The sequence below is a fragment of the Balearica regulorum genome, chromosome 27 (assembly GCF_011004875.1).
Source record: "Balearica regulorum gibbericeps isolate bBalReg1 chromosome 27, bBalReg1.pri, whole genome shotgun sequence".
NCBI classification, from domain to species: domain Eukaryota; kingdom Metazoa; phylum Chordata; class Aves; order Gruiformes; family Gruidae; genus Balearica; species Balearica regulorum.
The window spans coordinates 1,277,640-1,303,026 of record NC_046210.1 but is presented as its reverse complement, the minus strand read 5'-3'; the positions used below and the strand labels follow the sequence as shown (position 1 = coordinate 1,303,026).

Sequence of the window (25,387 nt, the reverse complement as noted above, 5' to 3'; positions counted from 1 at the left end):
CCGCTCAGCCAGAGCCGGCCCGCGCCCCGGGGCCATCGCCTCGACAGCCCGCGGCGGCGGAAGCGCCAGCCGGGGCGAGCATCCGGCGCTCCCTCAGAGCTCTGGCCCGACCCCGCCGCGGCAAGGTGACTCGAGGGCGGCCCGCCTCAGCCCCGAGGACACCACCGGGCTACCGGCCGGACAGCACCGCGGGCCCCGGTAGGGCCAGCCGCGCCAGCCCCGCCCCGCCCCGCCCCACCCCACCCCGGACCCCCGCCGCTACCTGCCGGCCGCGCTGCCTCCGGGTAGAGGTCTCGGCGCCCCTCAGCCCGCATGCGCCGCACATGCGCACCGGCACGCCTACAGCTGCTCCGGCCCCTTCCGTCAGGGCTGGCGGGCGCCGCACGGCCCCGCCCTGCGCGCGCTGGGCCCCGGGGCCGTCAGAGCCGGGTCTGGTTGCGCAGCTGCCGCCCCCCCCCCCCCCCCCCCCCCCGCCCGTAGCCTGGCCTCTCAGCGCCGGGCCCCGCTGCTGGCCCCGAGCAAACGGCGGCGAAGCGGCCTGAGGGGCCTGTGGTCTCGGCGGCCAGCAGAAAGTTGTAATACCCGCTCGAGGTGCGTGTGGGGGAGGGAGGAGACCGTTTAGGCCTGGTAGGAACGGCCCCGGGCCCCGCTGCGGCAGCTCCGCTTCACCCAGCCTGTCACAGTGCGAGACTCCGGCGGGTGCTACAGCTCCTCTCAACCGCTTCAGCTCCCTTACCAACACCCTCTTTACTCATTGCCATTCCCGTGTCGAACTACTGCTCAGACAGCTCCCTTAGGAAGGGCCGCTGAGGAAGGAGACGGGCACATCCACGCTCGATACAAGACTTTGCAAGTGGAACAAGAGCACTTGACAGAACGATGCAGCCGCTATCACTGACAAACCCCAAATGCTAGTCTGCGTATGCACAAACAGTAGTATAGCACCTGCCCGTTTGCACATATTCTCTATGATAAGCACAAGGTTTGCAGCTATTGCCTCCTGCAATTACCAGGTATCTTGCAGTCCACTTCTGCAGAAGGAGGAAAAGAACCCTAAGTAACCCAAAGCAGCTCAGAATAAGGGCAGGGGAGGAAGAAAAAAAAGAAGAAAAAAAAAAAGACACATTGTATATTTATATAGTTCCAGAAAAACAAGCAAACACTCTGAACAAACCCTTTCTCTTCCACCTAGAAGAATTCAGCGTTACAGAGAGCGCAAGGCCAACAAATTCTGCCTCAAGTCCTGAGACTGTAGCCTTCTGGGCTACCTGTTGAAGATGATGGAGAATGCGGTGTAATGCTGTGTGCTGCCTAGGAAACATTTCTCAACATGGTAAGCTTGTATTACTGCTTTTTGATGGTCTTAAAATTACAGCTAAATAAAAACCAAATAATAATCAAACACGATTACACATTCATGATGGGCTTCTCACTTTGTTTATTGTTGATTATTGAAGAAAACACTGAATACATCAGCTATACCTATTTTTACTATAAGGCATCAGAAGACTTCACACAGTACCAAGTTAACTTCTAGTCACCTTACATACCACTGCATGCATTAGGGCTGGGGAACATTCCCAGAAAATTAAAACTCCCAACAGGAAAAAACAGAAGAAAATAACGGGATAAGCAAGAGTATCAGTCTGTAATCTCCATTACTAAGACTGATCAACACTAATTATATAAGGACAAGTAAAAATGTAGTTGTTCTGTAGGCTTAAGTCAGATAAGAAACAGTATTACATCTGTCTTTGTTTTATGACTTAGGTCAGGTTAAATAGTCTGACAATACAGATGCAAGCTCCTCTCTGCCCCCATAAAGGCAGAGAGAAGACCTAATCATTAACAAATCAAGAAAAGTGTTACATAATTAACGATAGTCAATTTGACTATGTATAAAATAGTCTTGCCTTCTCAAGCTTGCAATTCTGTAATACATTTGCCTTATACTCCTACAAGGTATTCGAGCAGCAGAAATACATTCCATGTTGATACTCTATAATACATCAAAGTTAGTAGTTTACTACATAAGAGTAGTTAAGTTTTAAGTTAACCAACAGAATCCCTGTCCCAAATACAACTAGTAATGCACTCTTGACGGGACCTCCTCTCACATCCAAAATAGTCATTACCTTTCACAATAATTTAAGAGGAGCTATAAAATCAGAGCAGGTTTGCATATAAAAAAGGAGCAGGCTGACTCTATAGGAGTGGTAGAAATGCATCAATTAATCAGACCAGTCTTCTGGGTAATGGCAAGTTGAACAAAATTTAGAACACTGCATCTGATAGTACTACAACATATCTGGGAACAAAGAACATGGGTCACATGCAACAGGAGAATGATCACATTAGCATATGGCCATATCAAAAGGTTTTAAAAGTAAAGGACATGGAAACAGCTTAGCATGAGCTTCAGCACTGCACCAGGACGCTTAACACAGAGATAAGGAGATACAGATAGTAGTTGAAAATTGTATTCTTTAGGATAGCTTTCTCATTCTGGCTGTTTCTAGTTCTTCAACATTTTTTGGATCAAGGCTTGATGTCAAAAAAAAAAAAGTAATATAATGTAAAAAATAGGATCTGTGACCTTCATTGAGAATGGATCTTTCTGTCTTTAAAAATTTATGTGGGTATAAATTTCTGAATATTTAAGAACATCAGGACAAAGAGAATGATAGCTTGATTTTTCTCTCAAGGTACCAGGACAAATGCACCGCCAGACAAATTATCAGCACTATTCAGAGACTGCACCATCTCTCAAGGGAAACTTGAGTCTCAAGGGAAACTGCCATTTCTCCTCTTCCTTTCACAGCCTATCTGCAACATGTGGCTATTTGCTCTCAGCTGACACTAAATTAGCATGAGAGGTACACCCAAAATGCTGTTCTGCATTGGTGTTTCCTTTACTTTGTAAATAAAAGCAAGGTCCATCCTAGCAAAAGCCTATGTCTACAAACAACCTCCACATTGTGTCATATGCAATGACAACATTCTTTTGTTTTAGACTCAGTTATGAGGAATTAGATAACTGTACAATTCTTATAACAGTAATCTATTTAATGTGCACAGCAATGTTCTTTGATGAAACGAGAGAAATGGAACATTTTCTGCTCTCACTGTCTTTGGGCAACACAAAGCTCTCGGGAGCTCCCAGCAATCGCGAATGGTCATCTGCATTGCTGTACCACTCAAAGCCCATTACACCAAGAGCTAAGCACATAAAATAAGAACTGCAAGCACTCACACATCTGCTTACCCAACTGGAGAAATGAGCACATAGAAAAACTATTCTGGAGAACTTCCAAGGAGTTCTCCAGAATATGCAACTACAAAATATGCAACTCTAATCAAAGACAGAGAGAACAAAGACACAGGCAATTGTATAAGAACAATCTCTACACAGGCACACATACTTGTGGTTTTAAAAGCCACAACAGCAGTTCCTGCAGCCAGTTTCAGTTGGACAAACTCTGTAGGGAAGACACTAGCAGGTACATTATTTAGTAAAAGAAAAGCACGCCACTTTTAAAACAGCAAAGTCAGCAGCAGAGCTAGTGCAGAGGAGGCAGCAAATAATCCTTTTATGTACATCAAGAATTTCCACATTTACAAAATCTCTGCATGCTTTGCCAAACCTGTAATGGATGCTTAGCCAGTAAACAAGGATTAGTTTCTGGATGAGAGAAACATCCACAAAGGAGATACAAATTTGTTCAGAACTGGCAAGAGAGGGCTCTTATCTAAAACAAACCACACTTAAGCATGCACGACGGTGTAACGTTCTGTGTTCCTTACATCAGAAAGCATGGAAACCTTAGGATTTGCTCTGGATCTCTTAAATCATTTCAGTAGGACATTTGGGGCTGAATAAAAGGAGAAAGCCAGGATGAGGCTGGGGAAGAAGTTCCCTAATCCATGGCCAGGGCATGCTGAAGATTGATTTGTCACAGGGAGAGAAGCTAGGAGGAATCTGTGCACAAAACAGAGTGGCTGAAGAAAGGACGGAAGGGCAGATCACATGCTGCTTATTATGGGTCAAGAGGGAGAAAGCTGCCTTTGCACCTCAGGCTGTACTTCTGGGCTTTACTGCGCACATCATTTCCAGTTAGTTCTCGGTGACATTGCTCAACATCCAGAAATTTTTCAGCACTGTGACCGTGGCTTCAGTTTGTCTTGTCAAACGCTAGTCAGCAGAACAGCGCAGTGATCACACCTGAGCACCTGCCAAAAGACTAAGAGATATTAGTAACGCAAAGCAGTATAAAGGGATGTGCGTTTTCATCTAGAGTTATTTCTGCACTGTGCCACAAACTCAGCTCTCCTTTTCCACAAGCTAACAGCAGCAACTAAGGAAACATCAGTCTGCAACACATAAATGCAAGGTGTTTAGGTACTTATTTCAGTCCATAACCCTGAATGATAAGCAGTAGTGTGTCCAATAGGCTGACCCAGTGCTAGGAGATTCCTTTCCCTTCTCCCTAGGCAGGCAAGTTAAGTGAAGATTAGTTTCTTTAAAAGTTCAAAAGAATATTTGAAAATCTAGATGCCTCAAACATTTCCACCTGGTGTCAAAATGACCTATAATGTTTAACAATGCTGTAAAGAAAGCAACTGGCTCAGCAGGCTTCAGGTTCTCCATTATTAGAGGTTTTTGACAGCAGCCAACAAAGACATGAATAATGGTTTAAAAATTCCACTTCAAGACCAGAAAGGGTCTTCCAAAGACACGCACCCCATCTCCTTTTCCCATTTGCTCCAGTTATTGCAGAGCTCACATATAAAATCCTTGTCTGATTTTGAACTTGAAATCGTACGGTAAATCATTAGGTATGCCTGGCTTGTGTGTTACATTCATTCTTCTATAGTCACATAGAAGTCTGGTATTTCAATAGCACCAGCGATAATTACTTAGCATTATATAATTAAGTGCTAAGGTGCAACTTCAGCGCTGGAATTTAAGATATTTCTGCCCTTCATGTTTCTCACTAGTCTTAGGTGTTCCAATGATATATTTTTAAGCAAAAATTATTGGAGCAGTTAGCTATGCAACTAAGCACATGGGCAGGCTTTTTTTGGCCTGATTTACATGTTCCGAAAAGCCTGCCTCGACATGTTTGCTGGCTAGTGGGGAGTCATAATACATTGTTTTGTGTAACCAATATTAAAAGTTTTTTAATACTTTTAATAAGTCTTTTTAATAAAAAGGTTTTTTTAATACTTTCACCTACTCAGTGGGGATGGGAAATAGACTTTTAGGTGCTTTTTTCCACCCACCCCCCTTCAAATATACATTTGAAGAGCGACACATAAGCATACAGAGCCTGAGATTTCAGCGCTGTGAGAATAATCTTATAATATTTACGGCACTTAAATTAAGCTCTGTAAGAACAATGCTCTCCTAATACAATTCTTCTAGTCTTCCAATATATATGAAACAAACTGGTCTCGTACTGAAGTTTCGAAACTATTTAAGTTTTCTTAATTGTGCAATGCCAGTACTAATTCACTGCCATGGCCAAATCCGATCTATGACTATTTATAAAGCGCCTGCTGCTCCACACAGATGCTGTAGATTACGTTACTCAAGCAGTTTATGCCGGCAGCTTGTATTGGCATTCCGAGATGCTCTACAGACAAAATGACTCAAACTGCATTAAAAAGCAATTTAAAAAATCATACGTATTACTTAAAGGCAATTTGCAACAACTACACAAACGTAGTTGTTACTTCCAAGTCTTTCAACCTCAAAATAAATAAAAGTAAAGTAAATAGCAAAAAAAGGTTACATTATTTCCTCCAAGAACTGCCCAGTTTTTAGATATTAAACAGTTAGTGATGTTTGCACAGAGGATGTCTGCGTATATGATATTAAAACATGAAAGCATCAGAACTCTGATCATCTTTTGCAAAACTACAAGAAACAAGCTAAGGCTTGTTCAGTTTTTAAATACCCAGACTTTTCTAACAATGATCACAGCCCTTATAAGGGCCACTAAAATTATTAGGGAAAAAAACCTAATAGCCCGATCACCACAGGTATTATGAAATCAAAGCACATAGCCTTTTATAAAAGGCTAATAATGTTTTGTAAGACTTTCCAGTGACTCCAAAGAACCAGCATCAGTTTTGATTGATGGCCACCATCTTCAAACCAAGCTGCAAGAAATTTAGTAAGATGAAACATTTTGCCTTTACACCAGAACTTTCTGCCCCTCAGAGGTTAAATAGAAACCTGTGATTTATCATCTGATAAATTTTTTACTAAATCCCAAAGCAAAAGCAAAAGACAATATGCATTTTCTAAGGCGTCTGACTGCCACACCACCTTCCCTGCAGGTTTTTCTACTATTGCAGCCCACTCAGTTAAACATAGTAAGTGTTTTAATCAGCTTTAAGGGCAAGGGCCCGGGGGATGGGGGAGGTGGGGGGAAGGCAGGGAGAGATAGATCAAAATGAGATCTTACGGGATTTAACCTTCACTACACATTGTGCTAGTGCCATGGACTTACTTTAAACATCAGTAATGTACATGTTTTCCAGTAACATCCATAGAAAGAATATGCACTTTGTATGTTTATAGGAAGCTATGAAAACATCTCTCTAGGTTACAAACCTAGACAAGCAGTTATTCGCTCCGATCCTTTGGCTCTCGGTATTTCCACTGGATATAGTCAAAGATGTCTTTTTCACATTCTACTGGTAGGGCCTCCCCAGCAACTCCTGCAAGCAAATTACAGATGCTATTTGAAAGGCGGAAGGTCTGTACAATCCTGAAATGCCAAACGCGTTGCAAGGTTAAGACAAAACTGCTGTAAGTAAAACAGACTTAAAATAAAATACGCCCCCCTCCCTGACCTTTTCATACAGTGTTTAGGTATTGATTCTCATTACTGTCAAAAGTAATTTTGGAGCCATGTGGTTATGCAGTTAAATATATTTATATTGAGATATATATATAGATATATATAGTCAGCCGCTCTCTGAAACAAAGCAACCAAAGGACATGACGTAGATTGTTAAATGAGTGAGAAACCACGTATTTGCTGACACTGAAAAAACAGTCTTACTGACCTAAAGATTCTAAGTACATTAGGTGGCTCCAAAAGAAGTAACTCTGTGCCACAGTGCTGCCTATATACATAAGTAGGCTGCCTCTCCCTGCTATAATGGTGTCCAATACCAGAGAGAACACTGTGAAAAATTTAATGAACTACAGTATTTATGAGAAGTATTTCCAGTACACTGAGAAACCAATTTAAAGAGAAGATCACACAAAGCAAGTAACTAGAAAGAATACTCTGTGCAAAGGCCCAGACTGACCAGTGACACCCAAGGGACGGATTGTATACTCATTGATCGTGAAGCCCATTTCCAGAGCGTGAGCTCTCATGTTCTTATTGAATATATCACTTCCTGTGAAATACAGTACACCACAGTAATACTGATCTTTGGGGATAAGCCTAGAACAAAAGTGGAAGAGAAGTACAGATTTAGAACAAATACGTAACAAAAAAAGTTGCAAGCCATTTGGAATTCAGCCATTCACTGTTCTAGGTTTACTTCCTATTTACATGCACACATTCTGCAACTCTGTACATTTGATTTTCCCACAAGCCAGATGCGACAATGAAGCGAACTGTGTATCTAAGAAAGGTTCATCATATCTACCCTGACCCCGAAGTTACTGGTGTTCAGCCACTACGTGGTTGTGGTGCTTGCACTCCTGCCAAGAATTAATGTCAAAGCAGTATAATAAAGTAGGTCACAATTCTGAAATTGGATACAAAGTCATGATTTAAAATACAGCATTCTTGCTAATAACCTGTTGTAGATACTGGCAGCTGTACAGCAGCTCCTATACTGCAAAGGAATTAGAAACCTAGTAAATGCCACATTCTGAACGTGGAAGTAAAGATTTGAATGCAGAACTTGATGCAAATGCCTACTATGTTGCAGATAGGTAAAGCAGGGTTTGGGGGGGGGTTTAGGAAGGTGGGAGGGGTTGTGTGGTGGTGGCGTGTGTACCGGATATCAATTCTCCTATGTGGATAGGCTGTTCCATCTTCTCTATTTGGCAGCTGACAGACACCCTGCAAGGAAGTAAGGAAAGCAAGAAATTAAAAATGAAATTAAACAGATTTGAGATCAATCGTCACCTCCCCACCCCTAAACAACCTCTAAACAATCCTCAGTCATCCCGGAGAGCAAAGTTAAATTCCCGCTGAACAGATATATTAGTAGAACATCTGGGTGTAATAGTACCATGAATCACTATTTTACACTGCTAAGAGAACCACAGTTCAATGTACCATATAACTGCTTCTTAATTTTTTATTACAGCAGGATGGATGACAGGATTTCTCGTTTTCCATTCCTCTCCCCTAATTATTAGGCTCTTCAGTATGTACGAACATCAGCAGGTTAAGGAAAATGCAGATGAAGCTCAAGTGAATAGAAATTTTTAAAAAAGTTTTTTCTTGAGAAATCCTCTGCCACGTTTCACTGCAAACTGCTTTGTAATCTTCATGCCATTCACATATCAGCCTTTTCTCTCCTTCCCTAGTCTATGATCACCTTAAATGACCGTGCAGTGGGGGGAGGGACACGAACCATAAGCAATGATGAGAAATGTTTACAACTGTTTCACCAATTGCAGCTTCATGCTGAGACAACTTCTACTTCTAGCTTTGTTTTGAAAGCTTAACATTGCTTATGCTTTTAAAGTTTTTAAAGTTACATTGTCTGTCTCCTTACTGAGACTTGCTTTTCTCAGATTCTCAGCTGCAGTCATATTTCCATTTTTACAACATTCCTTTCTTAGTTTCCACTTTGAACCAAGAGGTATTCCACAACTATTTAAGACTGACAAAATTATACAGAGCAAACGGTCAAACTGTAATGAGCTTGTCAAACTGTGAATTCAAACTGGGAATGCAGAGCATCTCTGCTTTTGGCTCACAGATAACATACATGTAGCTTTAAACCCATAAGGTATTCACACTTAAACCATTTGGCAAGAATAAGAGCATCTTTCACTTATTCCTCCTAAAGACAATTTCCTCCTCAAACAAACAAAAAAAAAGCCATCAAGCTTCATTTCCTCTCAGAATGCAACACAAACTAAACTGAAGACAAATTCTTTTAGCTCTTATTTGAAGCAAAACAAAACCAACCAAGAAAAAAATAATCAAGTGCTCCAACAGGCCCTTTCATCTTGGGAAAGCAATTATCTTTAACTGTAGTATTATATATTTAAGTATTTATGCCTTCCAAAAGATTAGCTAAATATAATCCTATCTTGATTCCTGAACAGAAATTCTTAAGTCATGAACCCCTCTGCAGGACCACTCCTCTGAGCTTCCAAGGAATTCCATAAAGCCAGTATGTGTGACTGACAGGAACTAACCAGTCTTCATTTCCACTCAGTATTGCTTATGGTTCTACACTTCTCTGTTAGAATTAACTTTCAACCAGCCTGTAAGACCAGGATACCAGGGGCCTGTAAAGAAAACTAAGTGAAGCAAGAGAACACCCAATCCACATGTTTAAGGAAAAAAAAAAAAAAAAAAGTTTTGCTGTGAGCAAAGAACCTAACAAAATGAAATGTTTCCGTAATTCATTACTTTTTTAGGCATCCCACATATTCCCTATTATATCCTGAGTCTAGCAGCTCATCCATTAAATCTGCTGTACAACAGAGTTGACAAAAAAGGAGACAAAAGTATATTATGTATTAGACAAGACAAGGTAAACACAGGCCTAAGATCAAATATAGCATTTCCAAGGTCTTGAGAACAGAGTTACAAAAGCGGTCATTGGTGCAACTAAAGTAGTGAGGTTGTGCTAAGGTTCTGGGGAAACATCAAGCAAAACAGAGACACAAATGGCATTGTGTGATGAAGGTTACTGCAGTTCAGAACTACATAAATACCTGTAGATTTTCTAATACTGAAATCCTGCCATGAGAGATTCATGAAGACTTAACTGCAGAAAGTTTTTAAGGGGGGCGGGGGAGGAAGGTGTGTGTAAAAAAAAAATCATTAAAAAACCCCACAACTCCAGCAGTCCAAACAACATATGTTTTATATACCCTAGCTTCTGTCAGGAAAGGTAGTTTCCCTGCACTGTCCCCCAACACCCTTCGCTACCAAAAAAGCCTTACCATGAATTTGGTGTCGCCTTTAGAGAGCATATCTGTGACAAAGTGGACTTTTTCCAGTTGTTCTACAACTTGACGTAGAAGCTTTGGCTAGGAACAGTGACAACAGAGAAGAAGTTATTTCACAAATACCAAGAATATCTTACCCATTTATCAGGCAATGATCCACATAAGTACGGGACATCACTATATGTATGTGAAACTTAACTTGAGGAGGGGGGTGGTGTTAAAATAATACTGAGAAAAAGCTAATAAAGTTACAATTGTGCAACATAGAAGAAAATTCCACAAAATCCCCATGACAGATTGCTTTCATTGGAAGTGACAAAACTCTTTTCTTGGTCTGAGTTTTCAACTTTTAAGCAATGAACCTATAGAAGCAACACAAGAAATACAAACTGTCACTAAGACTTCTCCAGAGTTAGTCCCAAAAGATTACAGGGGCAGCAGGACATTTAATTCTCATCCAAAAGATTATGGCTACATAAAGAGATACTTTACCTTTAATCCCTGCTTTATCCAGCTAGCTGTTACAGTTCTATGCTGTAAAAGCACATGAATTAGAGGGGGTGGGGGGAGCGCGTGTGAAGGGAAGAAAAGGGACAGAAGGATAAAAGTAAATAAACTGGATAGTTCTGTAAGGGGAACACAACATAGTACACGGACCTGAGAAATTATTCTAACTCCTTAAAATAAACATGGTGATCCAAGAGAAGAGTTTATTATTACAGTAACAAAAAGATGCAAGAAGCTGCAATACAAGTCTGAGACTACACATCTGAATGTAAACACAGCCTTGTGGAAGTAGTGCGCAGTACTGATCCACACAAGCAGAGAAACACACCTGTTTGGATGATTCAGATGTGAAACTCGGATGGGTTAGGAGAACATCCATATCACCGCTTGACTCTGCGCCTAGGCAAGAAGCAAAGAAAAATCCCTCTGTGTATGACAAAGTATACTAATATTGGTGAACATCCATCTAACCTCTTCCTATAAACATGTTTTTCTGGTAGAAAACAGTCACTATTAGAGATATTTGTGAAAAAATGACCTTAAAGTAAGAGAACCTTGTTCTTCCATCAAGAAGTTTATATCCCCACATATCTCAGAAAATACCCAAGAATTTCTTGCTGTACTCTATAGCAATGAAGCACAAACGTTGTTAATGTAAAAACAAAGCAGACAATGCACACATTACAATATACTACTTTTTACAGTGGCAGAGTGGAGAAGCAAGGATTTAGGCAGGTGTTTTGTCACTGAACTAACCAGTCAAGACAATACTAACAGGAAAAAGCCAGGTTGCAGCATAAACTTTCTCTCTAGAACACCACATATATTAACGAGTCTTGCTTATTAGCCCAAAATAAACACAACAAGATCACAGAGTACCAACCTCGTCTAAAACTGCCACAAACCGTAGCAATATAGTTTGGGTCCAGCTTCTTTACCTCTTCCAGCACAATTTCCTACGTAAAAAGGAAAGATGTGTGTTTAGACGTGTCATTCATTGGCCATCAGTGCCTGTCATCCTCGATAAAGATATTCTTACCTGCATTTGCAGCATTTCTTCCCTTGGGATTCTTTTCTCAAAATCTTCAAAATATCTGCATATATAAAAACAAAAGTGTCTGAAAGATCAGCAAGGGTAGCATCCTAAAATTTTATTCAATTAAATGTATCAGAGGAAAGAATACAACTTACATTACTGTCACATCACAAAAAGTTCCCCATTCTCACCAAACATCTTAGAAAACATCTTGCCCAGCACTAAAAACTCCCAACTGCCAGTTTGACAATGCTTAGAAGATGGTTTCATTACATATCTTTTTTACTGTATATGAAGAACTGCTATGAGGTGGGAGTAATATTACCATATAACCAATTGGTTTATATTCACACAGCTCTCTGAAAATACAAAAAGGTTCCTGACAAAACTCAGTCCACCAGCAAGCAGGAGAAACAGGTCTCTCACCCATGGTCAGAGGGGATCTCTGTCGGAAAGAGCTAAATGGAAGCTCACAAGTCAAATACAGCTCCTGGTATTTTTGCAGGCAGCTTTAAAAACAAGACTGCCAGCATGCTGCTTGACTGTGGAGAAAGAGGCCAGGTGAAACAATGAGACCCCTGACCAGCAGCTGCATTCTTCACCCCTCCAGCACCAGAACCAGGGACAGCAGGCACTGGCACCCATACCGCACCCTCGGAGCCACGTGTTCCCTGACTAGCTAGAGCTGGCACCACACAGAACCAATTCAGATATAGGGCTTTATCTGGTTCACTTGCAGCTTCTTGCAAACACAGCTATAATTCTTCCAGAACTAGCAGCACACTGGAACAGCCACTCAGCAAGCAGCATTCAAGCTGATAAGCACTGAGGGACAGACACACATTCTGCATGGCATTCTCAAGTTCAGACACGCAAAGGTCTTACCTTGCTCACAGCACACAACAAAAATTGCCTGGGTCAGCTTTATGCAGATCCCCAGAAACCATCACTGCAACCTTGCTAAAGTGATTCTCCACGAGCTAACTGAAAAAGTAATTTGAAATTCATTTCCTTCTGGATGGAGACTAAGTCTACTGAACATCAACCCCAATGAAACAAAAAGTTCTGAATAACCACTGAAAAGCATGTAGAGCACACAGAGAGAACAGAACCTTACTTGGCCTGTGTAACCTTACATTACATCTCAGTGTCTGAAGGAGTCATTACAAAAGCCAAGCACTTGCACCCAAGAAAGCTTACTTCAACCCAATTCGCTGGTGATGGGTCAGCTTGTGCTCATTTTTTCTTAGATCTAGAAGAATTAAGACAGACAAAAAAAAGTTACTCGAGGACTAAAAATCTTACAGTAAGTTTCCACTAACGCAAAGATGATGCGCACAAAGAATACATAACAAGAAAACGGCAACCTCAAACACAAAGGAAGAGATTTTAAAGTGACTACTCAACAGCTGATAGATGAGTACAAATGCATAGAGCACTTCCCGATAAAAACTTAAATAGACCATTCACCTCAAAGCCAAAATCCCTGTTATTTTCCACGTAATCTGTAAGTACTGTACTTTGGAAATGTATAAGATCCTAAAGTTAGCGCACAGGCTAAAGGCATTACATACACTTTCTTCAAAGACTAGGGTATGCCTGCTATCACAGTACCACTGTGGAACAGGCACCTTGACAGAAAAAAACATTATTGGAGTGTGAACTGAGGACTCCAAGTTACACTTACCTTCTAAAGTCTTAATTCCTTCCTCGACAAACTTCCTAGCAGCCGCAGGACTGCAAAGAGACAAGGCAACCTGCCATCAGGAACAGCAAGAATCTTACAACACTGAAAAGGACATTAGAATTCACTGTAACTGCCTAGGTTCTTCAAGGCCAAGACTGAAGTTGCTTCTGATGCTTACCCTCTTTTCAGCACAGGCATTTTGAGTTTGTACTTTCAATCAGCAGGGATGGCTATCCAAGGCTTGGCCTGCACATTTTTAGCATTGATATAACTATATAGTGATCTATAATTGTAAAAAATAAACAAAATCTCACCAAACAGGCAATATTGCTTTAGACAACAATACCAAATGCATGGTAAGAACTACTTTAACCACAATCAGTCTCTGAACCAGCTTAAGGCAACAGCAACACAAAAGTGTCTTTAGACTACCACTTCAAAAAACCCAAAAAGGCTCCAGTTTACAACCTAACAGTACAGCAAAGCAGTCCCAGCTCCAGTGTGGCCAGAGAGTTTGCCTTAAGCACAACACTCAAGCAAATGGCTGAACCTTTTTCCCCTTTAAGTGTTTGTCGTTAGATTGCTCTGCGTGACTCTGCAGGGAAAGAACAACGTTTCAACTGAGAGACAGGTACTCAAGTAATGTTATACCCAGATACCTATCCGGTACCTCAAAATGCCGAGAACTGGCCTGGAAACATAGTCCCTTCCTGGGGAACTGCTCTGGAATCCCATGGTTACAGCTCCACCACCCTTAAAAGACTTTGGATCCACTTCCTCAATAAGAGTCTTACATTACAATAGAAATGTCAAATCTTGACCTGCCGTTTACGTCCTTTCTTACCCTTCCCTGCATCTCTTGCCAGATTCCAGACCAAGAGAGGCAATTTCTACTGTCCCGAGACGGGACAGCACCCAAGCTTCTCCTTCTGCATCCCATCCCAATTTCTCAAAGGCATCCTCAAATCTCAGTATATCCTCAAACTTTGAGCACATTTTCCCCCATAATTACTTAAGAACAATTGCATTCCCTACCCTCAACCTCAAGGGTTTCAAATGCTGCAAAAGAGCCCTGATGTGGTAGGGGTTTTTTGTTTTGTTGGTTTATTTGATTTCATTTTGTTGCCTGTTTCAGGGCTCTACTACTCACTTTACAAAAACACGAGAGCGCACCATTGTCATTGGACCCAACTTCCCACCAAAAGTCCCAAAGGGACATCTTACTACCACTCTTCTCAGTCTTTCACACTTCCATTCTTGACCGGCTCCCTCTGTCCCTCCCCTCTCAGCTCGCACACAGGAACTTCCCATTTCCACTCTGTTGCAGTTTAGCCACAGCCTGCAGCTGAGCAGCAGCCAGCCTCACTCGCTTCACCCCAGCCCCCATGGCAGGATGGGAAGGAGTATTGGAAGAAAAAGGTAAAACTCGTGGGTTGGGATAAGGACAGTTTACTAGGACAGCAAAGGAAGAGGAAAATAACAACAACAACAGTACTCATAACAGAACATACAAAGGGGGTGACACACAATGCAATTTGCTCACCAGACCTGCATCACCTCCCTGGCCAACGCCCTTTATATGCTGAGCATGACATCATATGGTATGGAATACCCCTTTGGCCAGTTTGGGTCACCTGTCCTGGCTGTGTCCCCGCCCAGCTTCCTGTGAAAGTTAACTCTATCCTAGCAGCTAAAACCAGGACACGCTCCTCTACCGCAAGGTCTGCAATCAATGCGTCTATACCCTTTCTTCTCAGCAACTCCTGTCATCGTCATTAGGATTGATGTCTCAGTGTGGGCACTACAGCATCAGCTCAAACTCATTCTCTTCATTATTTGCAGTCACCCAAATTCTGTTCATAGCTTCACCACATAAACAGGAAAAGGAAAGAAAGTCAAAAACCAACCAAACAAAAAAACTTTACCCAATGCCAGTAACTCGTGTTAGGAGACTGATAGATGCACTTGTATCATCTTGTCGAATCTGCAAAAACAAAACAACACAAACCAAACCCTGCTTTACTCCATTTGCAATAAAGAAAGAAATCTTGAGAAGATAAAACAGCTTAGTCAGACTCTGGTTTGGAGCCTCACTATAAATCAACACAAAACATTACCAAGGGTCGCACCGTGTATCACAATAATGCCATATGTACCACGCCTGACAACTGTCTAGGTACCCACGTTAAGGTGAACAGCATGATCACACCACAAAACTCCACAGCCTTCTCACAGAAGACATTCACATGCTGATTATATAACCTAAAAACATTTTCATAAATAGATCTTTTTGAGATTTTTGGTGGAGCTTCTCATTCCCTGCTTTCTACTTGCCATAGACTCCATGTCCACCACTCTTAAGCTTGACGTCAGTCTTTCCAGGGACAACAACAGAAATTGCACAAAGGAAGTAGGCTACTTTGCAAGTTACAAAGAAAAAGCAACTATTGAGAAACAAAGCATAAGGGAAAGAAACCCACCTTTTCCAATTTGCGTAGTTTTCCAGTGGATAAGAACTCATCTATCTTCTCAGCTATTTTAGCACCTACTCCATCCTAAATATCGTGGGGGAGGGGAGAAAAGGTAACTTCAACATAACTTAAAGCCATTATATGTGGAAAAAAAGGAAAGCTCCCCAGAATTTAGAGTCCAGAAGGAACTACAGAGCCACCGAAACCACAATAAAATATCAGACCATAAGGAAGCACAAGAATTCAAGGGTACAACACCGGCAGCATAAACACTGTAAGCCAAGGGCCTTATTAACAGTTCCCCCAAATTCTGAACAAGGCTTTGATTATTACCGCTCAAGTTCCCCACAATTAGTGAAGCGGTAACACACCAAACGGGAAGCCCCCCGCCACAACGGAACCCCTTTACAGGCGGGGACCCCCCCTGCAGCAGCCGCACCGCGTCCCCGTCCCTGAGCCCTGACTCGGGGAGCTGGCACCGCCGGGCTCAGCCTGGCGCTTCCCGGGAGCCCCCGGCACCGCGTCCCCGCTCCGGCACCCCCCCCTACCCCCCCCAAAGGAACCTCCCGCCGGCCACCTGGGCACAAGCACCTACCAGCTTCTTGGCTTCGGCCCCGCTCCGTATCTTGCTGGGATACCGGGAAATAACGGAGGCTGCTTTCCTGCGGAACAGTGCCGGTCAGCACCCTGACTGACGCTGAAGGCGCTGAAAGCTCACCCAAAGCCGAGGGTGCCGGTGGGGAAGGGGGAGGCGGTACCTGTACGCGTTGTATTTGTGAATGGCCCGGTTCACGTTGCGCTCGTAGTTGGCCAGCTCTACGGAGAGAGCCACGGTGAGCGCGGCCGGCCGGCCCGCGGCCTCACCCACCGCCCCCCGCCCGCACACGCACACGCACACGCACACACACACACACACACACACACACGTACCAGTGAGGAAGTCGGTGATGCCCTCGTTGGGGCTCTCCTGCGGAGCCTTCCGCTTGCTCATGGCCGGCCGCGGTACCGGCAACGAGAGGCAGCGGAAGTCCAGGCCGGAGATCGCCGGGAGGCGCTTCCGGTGACGTCACAGAGCACGGCCGGCTGCAGGACGCACGCGCGGCGCTCGCCCTTCTACGTGAGGAGGGGGCTGTGGGCGCGGTGCGGCGTCAGAGGGGATCGCGAGTGACGCAGAGGGCCGCGAAGAGGTTGCGGGGGGGGGGAAGGCGCGATGGCGTTCAGCAGATGCTCCGAGTTACGCAGGTGCAGGACAGTCCGGAGCCGCTGTTGTCATCTGTCTTCCACATGGGCACAGTCTGCCAGTGCGACGTCTCTTCCGCCTGCGCTTTAGCTCTGCTTTGTGGCACGCTGTTGCCTAAACAAAGATTTTTCCAACAGCGCCTGTTTTGACTTGGGCCGCTTGGGTTGACTGAGGGGCAGCTTAAGCGCGTGACCCCCTGCTTCCGTCGCTGTCCTGGCGAGAGGCCGTTTCACCTTCCCTCGGTCTCTCCGGCGTTTGGACCTTTCGGAGGCGGTAGTTTTTATCCTGGTTTTATGGGATACTGCTTTCTGAGCGGTCCGGAGATGACTGAAAACTCGGTGTGCCGTCGGTGACGAGTGCCTGTATTTTCCGGGAAAAGGGCTGGGGCTGTGAGGTTTTTCCTCTCAAATACCAGAACTGGTATCCCGGAAGGAAAAAACAAAGGCGGGGAGGGGAGCGCTGCTCACTGACTTGCCACATCAAGGGCGGCGGCAAGAGCTGACCATTTCTCACTCCGCTCCAGTGATGGCACCCGAGGTGTCACAGGGGAAGCGGGAACATGTGGGCAGCGAGCTTCCATGGCAGACTCACTCCCAGGAGTTATGTGCATTAATTAATAAACCGTAGCTTTATTCTTTGCACTTAACGGCTGTGCTGCAGTCCCTTTGCGCTTGAAAGTGCCCAGGACAACGTGCAGCGAGGAGGTTATCCATCGTGTGTTGGGGATTGAGCAGCTGGTCCCAGTCTCAGACCACTGGGATCCCTGGGGATTTCTGGAGTACCCCAGTGCTGTTCACAGGGCTGCAGGGAATTTCCATTGGATTGCCATAAATGCTGTGGGCTCTTGGTGGCATTTTACATCATCTGGTGGGCAGCCAGGGCGCCCTCCAGGACCGCGAGAGGTCCCTAGGCCGCTCCTGGGTTTGCTCTCTGCACCCCCTGATGTCTCAGGCATCTGGGCCAGCAGAAGCAGCGCTGGGAGATGGGCTTTGCACAAGTGAGGGGCTGTCTGCAGGCACCCCGTAAGCTACCCTGAGCCTCCCGGCATGAGTTACAGCCCTTTCGGTGGGCAGCAAGGTCCTTTGTATTTGGGTGTGCCACCAAGCCCTCCGTGTGCTCCCAGGCCCTGCGTACATCTTGCAGCGTGCCACCAAGTCTTCCATGCGACTTTCTCCTGTCCCAGAGTTTTCCTGGTGATTTTTTTTTTTTTAATGTGCTCCGGTGTCCTCTTTTGCTTTCTGTATGCCCCAAGAAGTCCTCTGTTCTGCCCTCATGTTCTTTCTTCTTTTATTGCACCCCAGACCTCTCCATTTGTTCTGGGCTGCGGCTGCACGGAGGGAGAAGGTGAGCGGGACAGCGGGATGGACCGGCGGGTCCCGGGGAAAGCCCCCGAGGAGGGCGGCGGTGCCTCCGGGAGGGCGGCGGAGTCCGTGTCAGAGGCACGGAGCAGCGGCATCGCGGGGAGACCGCCCGGGGGCGCCGCCGTGTCGGAGCCGGCTGCGGGGACTCGGGGGGGGGGGGGACCGGCGGGCGGGGGCGCAGCCCGGAGCCGCGCTGCGGAGCTCGGGGGTGCCGGCGGGTGAGTCGGCGCGAGGGGACGGGACGGTGTCCCCGTAGGGTCAGGCAGCACGGAAGGCTGCCTCCCGCGGCATGCCGGGAGTTGTAGTCCTGGGGCACGGGGGGCTTCCGGTCGGCCGTCTTGGCTCCCCGGGGCATGCCGGGAATCGTAGTCTCACGGCGCTGGGCTGCCACGCGGCGCTTGCCAGCGCGTGCCGGGCGGTGTCGTTCTGGCGCACGCGGTTGCCGGACAGCCCGGCCCGCTCTGGGGCGCGCGCGGCGCTGCGCGGGGTTTGGGGGTGTGGCCGGTTGAGCGGCGCTTCCTGCAGGGTGGGGTTGTCCCTCCCTCACTTGCCGTCCCGGCTCTGAGTGCCCTGCGGCCCCTCCTCTGCCCCCCGCCTTTTCCCCGCGGTGCTGCGGTTTTCTGTGCCTGCCCCTACCTCTCCTTTTCTGCTGTCCTGCTCCTATTCCTCTCTCCCTTTCTCTGTCCTGTTCTACTTCTCCCTTTTCTTTTTGTCTCTCTGCTTTTTGTCCTGCTTCCCTCTATTGGTTGGGGGTTGGTGTGTGGGGCTTTTTTTGGTTATTTTGGGGTTTTTTCCCATCTTCTGTCTCTGTCCTGCAGCCTTCACTGGTTTTTCCATCTCTTTGCCCCGATCTGCATCCATCTCTTTTCTTCCCACAATTTCTCCAGCCTGTTCCCTGGCGGTTTTTTCCTCTCTGCACTGAATCAAAGAAATTCACTCAGTAGCCAATGGGACTATGAAGCAGGTATCCTTTATTGCAGCGCTGGGAGTCGCACCGGGATATTTCCACGAACGTGCGTCTCGACGAGAAACAAATTGTTCGTCATTTATATTACAAAAGAGTTTACATATTCATTAGGTTTCTGATACATTTAATACATATTCATTATTATTCCGGGAACTCCTGAATATATGCTAATGTCCTGATACGCCTGCGCAGTTTCTTTCTCAGGTGGTCGTCAGGGGTCGTCCTCCTCAAATCTTCCTCTTTCTCCTCTTCTTCAGTGTACACAGGTGGGTGACCTCTTCTTCATTATCCCCGTTTTGCAAGCTCAGCAACCTTGTTATCCGTCCTGCCAGGATGGTCCCAGGCTTGTTGGCATGTTGGGCCTCCCTTTATCAGGGTGCCTCAAACTTTGTGTCTTTTTTCTAGTTCATACCCAAGGACTGTTCCCTAATTTATGGCATCGCTTATCCTGTTCCTACATTCCAACTATTTTACTAATTGTTCTCTTTCGTACTGGAGCATGAGACAGGTGAAGCCTGAGTTTGTGGGGCCTGACTCAAGTGTTGCCAAGTTATATATTCTGTTTTAGAATTGTTCTAATTAGTTTCCCTTATTCATTCTGCTCAAAACGACAATGTTTAGGAACGCTGTGTCCTACAGAAGTAGAATGCAGCAGGAGAGGAGTTGGGAAGAGGGCTGTGAGCAGCAATAGAGTTCAGGTGAGCAGCAAGCCAAGCTTGCCAATGCTGCCTGTGGTAGTGGGATGGGGTGAGTGACAGCCTTGGTGCTCCAGGTGTTCCATGGCACATGGGGATCTGCGTTTGCCTGAGGTCACAGAGCCCGGCTGTGCCATTCCATGATATAAAGTGCTGTGCCGTGGGCACCAGCGCAGAAGTGCTAGCGGCAGCGGCGGCAGCAGCAGCGGCGGCATTGTCATTGGCATTGGCATTTGCATTGGCAGCAGCAGCAGCATCATCATGGTTCAGGCGCGGGGGGCCGTGGCCCCCGCCTGCCTCCTTATCGTCCTCCTGGTGGCCCTACAAGCCCAGGGTGTCAGGGCCGCTCTGTGGCGAGCACGGGAATTAGGTAGGCGGGCAGGCGAGGGCCAGCACCCAGCCCTGGCAGAATAGCGCGGCACCCACTGCCCCTTGGTTGGGCTGACAGCGGGGCGAACAAACTGTTCGGTTTGTTTACAGACGTCGCTGGAGGCGATGGACACCCAGCTTCCCAGCTGGGTTCCGGGGTTGACGCACAGGGAGATGGCATGGGTACGTCATGGCTTTTGACTTCCTTTGAGAGCTGCCAGCTCAAAGCCCAAATGTGAGCGAGGCATCTCTTGCAGCAGGTGTGAAAATACAGATCTGCATCCTGTGTGCCCTGTCCTTCCGTCATCCCTTTATATGTTCTGCTATGGAGTTATGACGGTGTATATCACAGTGTATGATGGAAAATTCTTGTGGGTGTTTAGTTGCAGGTGTGGGTCCAGGGAGGGCTCTTCCAGCTCCTCGGATGGATCCTGCGCTGGAGCTCACCTGGCATCCCAGGGGTGAGTAGTCAGGCTTGACTGACATCACAGACTAAGCACTCCTTTTCAATAGTGTAGTCGTGAGAAATTTAACTTTCCACTTTTGGTTAAGGCCCTCAAAGACCAAAGTACAGAGCTGAGACAGGAACATCTTCCCAGCGGGTATCAGAAATCTTCAAGGACATCCTGAAGGAATGGGACAGCACAGCACATGGTGGGTATCAATCACTCTGAACCAGAAGATGTGGGCAGCTAAGGTTTTAGATGCATTTATGGACAAGCAGGATGCGCAGTCAGCTTGTGGTCGCTGAGCCTGGCAGACTTTGCCTGGGCTGCAGGCATGCCCTGGCCAGGATCGGAGCAGCCCCAGCTTCACCGCCTGCTCCAGCCCCATTGCTCCCCTCTAGGCCTGAGGCCTCTCAGTGCCACCTCGGGGTCAGGGACAGGTGGAAGCTGGACACCCAGCCTGAGGCCGCACACCTAACTTGAAGGCAGCTGAAGCAAAGGGCTGTTAATTCAGTCTCGGGTGGGTTAGCTGTCTGTTTCTAGTTGTGTTTCAGATAACAACTTGGTTGTGGTTTTCCTCTTGTTTTGGGGGACTGTGGGCTCTTCACTGCCACTTGTGAAAGTGCCCAGCATATGGCTGCAAGAGCTTGCGGTTCGGTCCACCACGTGTGTCTGTCACCCTGACTGTGTGATGGACTTGGCATGATGAGAAGCGCTGCTCAGAAGGGCTCTTTCCCCGGATGAACTGGCTACAGCGTCTTCCTGTCCTCTCTGAAGGAAGCAATTTACCATCATCTTGCAGTTTGCCAAAAATGCACTAAGTGGAATGCGAGCCAGAAGATCACGTGCAATCTCCTAGTCTCTCAGCAGGTCGGGATTTGCTGTCTACTGGTAAACTGGAAAGTGTCTAGTGCTTAATTTTTTCTCCATGAATGACACGTTGTTTGAGCCAGCAACTAGGTGCACCGCCAAATGCCCGGGCTTTGTTTCGAAGCGGTATTAACGTATTTGGAGAAGTATTGGCTCGTGAAGATACCCTGTTCCTGATGAGGACCGGTTGCATCTAATGAAACTCACTTTCTTTCTTTCTAAAGAGATGGAGCGTGAGACTGTGGAGAAGGAGGCGCTTCAGGAAGGAGGCAGCCAGGCAGTGCCAGTCTCTGATGCAAAAAAGGGGGCAGTTCAATCAACAGGCGTGCCAGGTAATTGCTGTCCTTCGGTCAGCCAGTGTCATAAATCAAAATTACCGTGCGCCTGCAGGCACGTGCCCTGGTGTCCACTACTGCACATCGTGTCAGCAGCCAAACTATTAGTACAGAGCGAGTGTTCTGGAAGAAGCCAGGAGTGGCTCTCTGCGGACGACTGTCCTCTCTGGGGTGCGGAGGTTATTGCCATTGGTGTGCCAGAGAGAGACACTCGTAACCCTCTGTGGATGCAGCAAGATGCTCCCCACTCACCACACCCAGTTCATGGGAGTTTCAGAACTTTGCCATTTTGGGAATGAGGCCACCTGAACCACGCTCAGCAGATGATGGGAAATAGGACTCTTAATGGAATGTGCCTCCCGCAACACCTGCATCCCAGAGCTTGCCGTGAGCCCTCCTAGGCACAACAGAGGCGCGTTGGCTCCCAGCACCATCACCTGCGCACCACTGGGGCCATCCCGCAGCTCCCCAGGGCCTGAAAGCAGCAGCCGCTCCAGCCACCCTGGGCCAGACCGCATCCGACACCGCTCACGCTTACTACATCGGGCACAAAAGCCATACAGCCGGCCTGGCAAACCCCGTGGGACCAGCTGTGTGCCAGCCCCAAGTGCTGAGCTGAGCAGCCCCAGCACTGCCTGGCAGATGGCACTGGGGCTGTTCCTTGGTTTGCTGGCGCTCCAGAGGAGCAGCTCCAGCTCTGCCAGCCAGGCAGCGTCAGGGCTGTCCCGTGGCGCTCTGGAGCCTGAGAGCACCAGCCGCTCCAGCCACCCTGGGCCAGACCGCATCCAACACTGCTCCCGGTTACAGCGTCAGGTGCAAAAACCATACCGCCGGCCTGGAAAACGCTGCTGACCAGTCATGCGCCAGCCCTGAGTGCTGGCCCCCATGCCCCAGCACAATAAAGTTGGCTGCTCGTCTTATCTACACTGGGAGATCCCACGCTCGTTTGTCCATCCTCCTCCTCTGCCTTTCTCAAGGGCCAGTCTTAGGGGATGGGACTGGGGGTCTCCCTGCTCTTCTCCCTCAGGGGTGGCAGCATCTGCCCCAGACCTTCCTCCCTATGAGCTGGCCTTGGCCAGCTGCCCAGCACCTTGCCCATGTGCTTCAGGCATTGCTGGCCCCGGGAGGCTGCAGTTCAGTGTCACTGCGGAGCAGCACTTTCCCCCAGTGGCATGTTCACACGCACCCCCCCCGAGCCCCATCGCACCCCCTCCTCTCTACCCCTTCCCCACTCCCCTGCGACAGCTCTCCCCCACCTCCAGGCGCAGCGCCGCCGTCCCACAGGGCACTCCTTGCCCCAGGGAGGGCAGCCTTGCCCAGGAGGCCCTGACTGGGCCCCAGCGCCCTGGCACGTCCCGGGGAGCAGCGGTAGTGCAGCCGGGCTGGTGGCATGGCTGCTGCCAGACTTGGGCTACCCGGGCTCCCTGCTCCGGCCTCCATTCTCTGTCCTGGCTGAGTTGGGGGACCCATCCCGGGGGCTGCCCCTGCTGCCATGGCGTGGCCTCAGCCCGCTGGGCTCGGGGTGCCTGCGCCCCGCTGGGGCTGGCAGTGCTGCCACTTTTGGGGAGTGCTGCCTGGTCTGTGGGAAGGTGCCCACTTTGGGGGTGTTTCTGCGTTTGGCGGTTCTTTCTGGACTTGGGGGACTCTCGGCAGGCCTAAGGTGTGCCCCTGGGCTTGGGGGGTTGGAGGTTGCTGACAGGCTTTTTTCGGGGGGGTGTAGCTTCTGAGCCTGGTGGTTGCTGCCAATTTGCGGGGAAACTTCAGGGTTTGGGGATGTTGCTGTGTCAGGTGCATGCTGCCAGGTTTGGGGGGGTGCTGCCAGGTGTGGGGGGCCTCTAGATTTAGGGTTTGTTCCTGGATTTGGGCAATGCTACTAAGTCTAAGGGTTAGCTCTGGTTTGGGGGGGTGCCACTGGGTTGAAATGGTATTACTTTTTAGTTTAGTTCATCTGCATTTCTTTCTCTCCCTCCCTCTCTGTCTCGGGTAGCTGAATAAGCTGTTAAAGAGAAGATTAACCAGGTGCATATTCCTGCATTAAAGAATACAACGTAGGAGAGAAAGGCAGAAGTGTCTCCTCAGGAGACATGTACAAATGCAGCGTGATTGGCAGCCTCAGTCGCGTTTGGCAGCGGTGGTTGCTGTAGCCCTGTGCTAGCTCAGTGCTGCTAGCTCAGACTCGGTGCAAAGGTTGCCCGTGCGTTTCTTGCTTGGTTCTGCCCATGCCTTTGGTTGCTGTGGGGTCACTGTGGTTGGCTGGCGTGTGGCTTCATGCCTTACCTGCCAGGCTGATTCGTCTGCTTTGGGCAGATTTCGAGCTGTTGGACAGGCGGGACTGAGAGCAGGGAAGCCACCTGGCTTTGGGCTCTTGCGTGATTGCGTTCGTGCAAGGACACTGACTACTTTTTGACTTAGGCCTCTTGTTCAGTCCAGGCACATCAGCCTCCGGGAAAGGGAGCAGTCTAAAGACAGCATCCTCCCCAGCAAGTTTTGTTCTAGGCGTCTGCCTGTCTGTCTGTCTGTCTGTCTGATGTCCACTGTGGAAGTGGTGCCTCTGAAGCATGATGTCGCCAGGTGCTGGGATTGCTTTCTCGAGGAAGAACTACAGGCCGAGCCCTGGGCCAGAGAAGTCCAAGCTCACAGGGACAGGCCTAGACAGGCTGTGTAGAAGATGGCCCGCTCTGGGTCAGGGTGCACACCCCTTGCCTCACTTGCGCTCCACTGCCTGCCAGTGGCTGATACAAGGCATGGTGGTGGGGCTGAAACTGCGGAAATCCCTGAACTGAGATGAGGTTTGGGGGGGGGGGGCATTCCTGTCGTACCAAGGACTCCACCAGAAGCTCATGTCACAGTGCCCTTTCTACAGCCCACAGCTCTGCCTCCTGAGGCTGGAGAATGTCCTGTTGCCTGGCTTTGTCCCATCCCATTCAGGGACTTCCTCTTCCAGGTCAGAGAGCTTCTCAAGGTCTCAGATTAATCCTTTCCCGGGAACTTTTGATACCTGCTAGGCAGTCTGTTTTCTTTTGAACCAACCGACCCATCAGCACAGTTATGCTTCTCAAGCCACAAATCTGGTATTTGAGGGCTTGTTGCACCCAGGAATCAAGCAGGCTGCATCAATGTCACACTAGGGATTGTTTTGCACAAGGAAAGCTGAAGGGAGGCGTACATCATTAAAGGCAGCTGTGGGTTAGACTAGATGAGCTACATCTCCAAGCCTTCCTACCTC

The 25,387-nt window shown here is 47.5% G+C and overlaps 2 protein-coding genes and 2 long non-coding RNA genes across 9 annotated transcripts in view; 2 read left to right on the top strand and 2 right to left on the bottom strand.

Moving 5' to 3' along the window:
• Positions 1–25,387, bottom strand: part of VDAC3 (voltage dependent anion channel 3) — a 107,797-nt gene that overhangs the window by 13,700 nt on the left and 68,710 nt on the right. The window contains exon 1 of one of the 5 annotated variants that reach the window (XM_075736804.1): positions 263–392. The exons of 2 other annotated variants lie outside the window; for them this stretch is intronic. In XM_075736804.1, coding sequence (XP_075592919.1) covers positions 263–314 — 52 coding nt within the window. In that variant the 5' untranslated portion in view covers positions 315–392. Of the gene's footprint in view, positions 1–204; positions 210–262; positions 393–25,387 lie in introns of those variants that run through there. 2 more of the 5 variants (XM_075736805.1, XM_075736806.1) reach the window with 2 other exon arrangements.
• On the top strand, positions 465–10,177 carry LOC142598366 (uncharacterized). The gene is made up of 4 exons (XR_012832618.1): positions 465–591; positions 1,196–1,333; positions 8,350–8,505; positions 9,517–10,177. It is a non-coding gene; the product is annotated as an uncharacterized LOC142598366 (long non-coding RNA).
• Positions 1,419–18,430, bottom strand: POLB (DNA polymerase beta). 2 transcript variants are annotated; one of them, XM_075736818.1, is made up of 15 exons: positions 16,809–18,430; positions 16,637–16,694; positions 16,474–16,540; positions 15,888–15,962; positions 15,333–15,391; positions 13,408–13,457; positions 12,921–12,972; positions 11,724–11,778; positions 11,568–11,640; positions 11,013–11,083; positions 10,172–10,258; positions 8,035–8,099; positions 7,330–7,469; positions 6,623–6,729; positions 1,419–4,230 (listed from the first exon to the last, which is right to left on the bottom strand). In XM_075736818.1, the coding sequence occupies exons 1-14, from the start codon at positions 16,867–16,869 to the stop codon at positions 6,635–6,637; spliced, it is 1,008 nt and encodes a 335-aa protein (XP_075592933.1). In that variant the 5' UTR covers positions 16,870–18,430; the 3' UTR covers positions 1,419–4,230; positions 6,623–6,634. The 2 variants fall into 2 exon arrangements, with proteins under 2 accessions (XP_075592933.1, XP_075592932.1); XM_075736817.1 differs by having other exon boundaries at positions 16,637–16,737; positions 16,777–16,934.
• Positions 20,898–22,152, top strand: LOC142598368 (uncharacterized). The gene is made up of 3 exons (XR_012832620.1): positions 20,898–20,971; positions 21,063–21,164; positions 22,051–22,152. It is a non-coding gene; the product is annotated as an uncharacterized LOC142598368 (long non-coding RNA).

What these genes read in the sequence shown, in the direction of transcription:
- POLB (XM_075736817.1), bottom strand. Translation starts at nt 16,869, where the DNA reads ATGAGCAAGCGGAAGGCTCCGCAGGAGAGCCCCAACGAGGGCATCACC. An exon ending in CACAAATACAACGCGTACAG is followed by an intron (nt 16,541 to 16,636) that starts GTACCGCCTCCC and finishes ACTGTTCCGCAG; the next exon opens with GAAAGCAGCCTCCGTTATTT. An exon ending in AAGAAATGCTGCAAATGCAG is followed by an intron (nt 11,641 to 11,723) that starts GTAAGAATATCT and finishes CTTTTTACGTAG; the next exon opens with GAAATTGTGCTGGAAGAGGT.